The 1470-nt window shown below is 37.7% G+C and overlaps 1 protein-coding gene across 1 annotated transcript in view; it reads left to right on the forward strand.

Moving 5' to 3' along the window:
- itchb (itchy E3 ubiquitin protein ligase b) overlaps positions 1 to 1470 on the forward strand; it is a gene marked incomplete at its 3' end in the record, with an annotated part of 32619 nt that overhangs the window by 28479 nt on the left and 2670 nt on the right. Inside the window, 2 exon segments of the mRNA XM_014015365.1 lie at positions 340 to 480; positions 671 to 791. Of these exon segments, the coding sequence (XP_013870819.1) occupies positions 340 to 480; positions 671 to 791 (262 nt within the window).

The raw sequence follows: 1470 nt of genomic DNA on the forward strand, positions 1-1470 counted from the left end.
CTTTATGTTTTGAGGAATGTCATTCCATGCTTTAGTATAAACATAGAAGAAAGACCTCTGGCCGTAACAGTTTTTAAAAGCTGGTAATGTCAGTTTTACTTTCCTGATTTATTGGAAGCAGTTTTATGACTTTTACTTAAACACTTTTCTTAATTTTTACCAGTCATTTTCCATTGAGGTATTTTTACTTTTACGTAGTTAATTCTTTCATGTACTTTAAACACGTCTGATTTACTAAAGATGTTAGAATAAACCTCTCAGACCTGAGGCGTGTAGACGAATGGTCAGATCACAGAGGGGTATGTTAGCGGCACCGTGAAGGTAACTGCTACTGTTCAGGGACAACAACATCGAGGAGTGCGGTCTGGAGATGTTCTTCTCTGTGGACAAGGACATCCTCGGTGAGATCACCACCCATGAGCTGAAACCAGGAGGAGGAGACATCCAGGTCACGGAGGAGAACAAGGAGGAGTATATCAAGTGGGTTGATTTGTTTTTCACCTTTATTTTTTCATCATTTGCTTTGAAATAACTTAAATTGAAGATATTTTGTAGTGTTTGTTTAATGTGTTTAAGTTATAGTTTAGAAAAACTGAAAATCAGCCTTACTGTACTTTGTTTTGAGTGTCGTGACTTGTTGTGTGTTCCTCTGTCTGCCCTCCACACACAGGCTGGTAGCAGAGTGGCGTCTGTCCAGAGGAGTGGAGGAGCAGACTCAGGCTTTCTTCGAAGGCTTTAATGAGGTCCTCCCTCAGCAGTACCTGCAGTACTTTGATGCTAAAGAGCTAGAGGTGTGTTTAAAACTTCTAGTATATGATGTGCAGTACTGTGGAGAACTTTAATCTCTTCAAAGGAGCCAGGTATTCTTGTGAAAATGAACCAAACTGATGTGGCTTTCAGATTTATGAATGCTTAACACACTTCCTCTTTGAGTCAGGCTGCAAATAACAAAGAGCCCAAAGTTTCCTGTAAAAATTGCTTCATTTGTTTGCTGTGACAATGATTCACCTCCTGGGTTTAGGAACATTTTAATTCCCAAGTGGTTCACATGTCAGAGTTATAGTGTTTGTAATGTGCATTTCCTACAAACACAACATATGTAAAATGTAAGAACTTTGGCATAATACACAAGATTTTAACCATTTTGACACATACAGTAGCTGACATAGTTTTGTTTTGAACTTGGCGCGGCCAATTCAGCTGGAAGTGATTGGACTGAAAAGTAGTTGTTTTATTTTTTTTTTAAAAGGCAGCCAAAGAAAAACTTTGAAAGACCTTCTGATAACCTTAGGTACGAAAGAGGATTAATGCTGCAAAAAGTGAATAATAATTCTGACTTTAAACTCAAAATTCTGAGAAAAAAGTCAGAACMCTTTTTTTCATTGTCCCTAATCCTGTTTCATATATGTGACCCATCACATTGAAATGAGGATTAAGTCCAAAAGTTGTATATGGAGAAATAGGCAAATA

Source organism: Austrofundulus limnaeus, unplaced genomic scaffold, assembly GCF_001266775.1.
Source record: "Austrofundulus limnaeus strain Quisiro unplaced genomic scaffold, Austrofundulus_limnaeus-1.0 Scaffold128, whole genome shotgun sequence".
Lineage (NCBI taxonomy): Eukaryota > Metazoa > Chordata > Actinopteri > Cyprinodontiformes > Rivulidae > Austrofundulus > Austrofundulus limnaeus.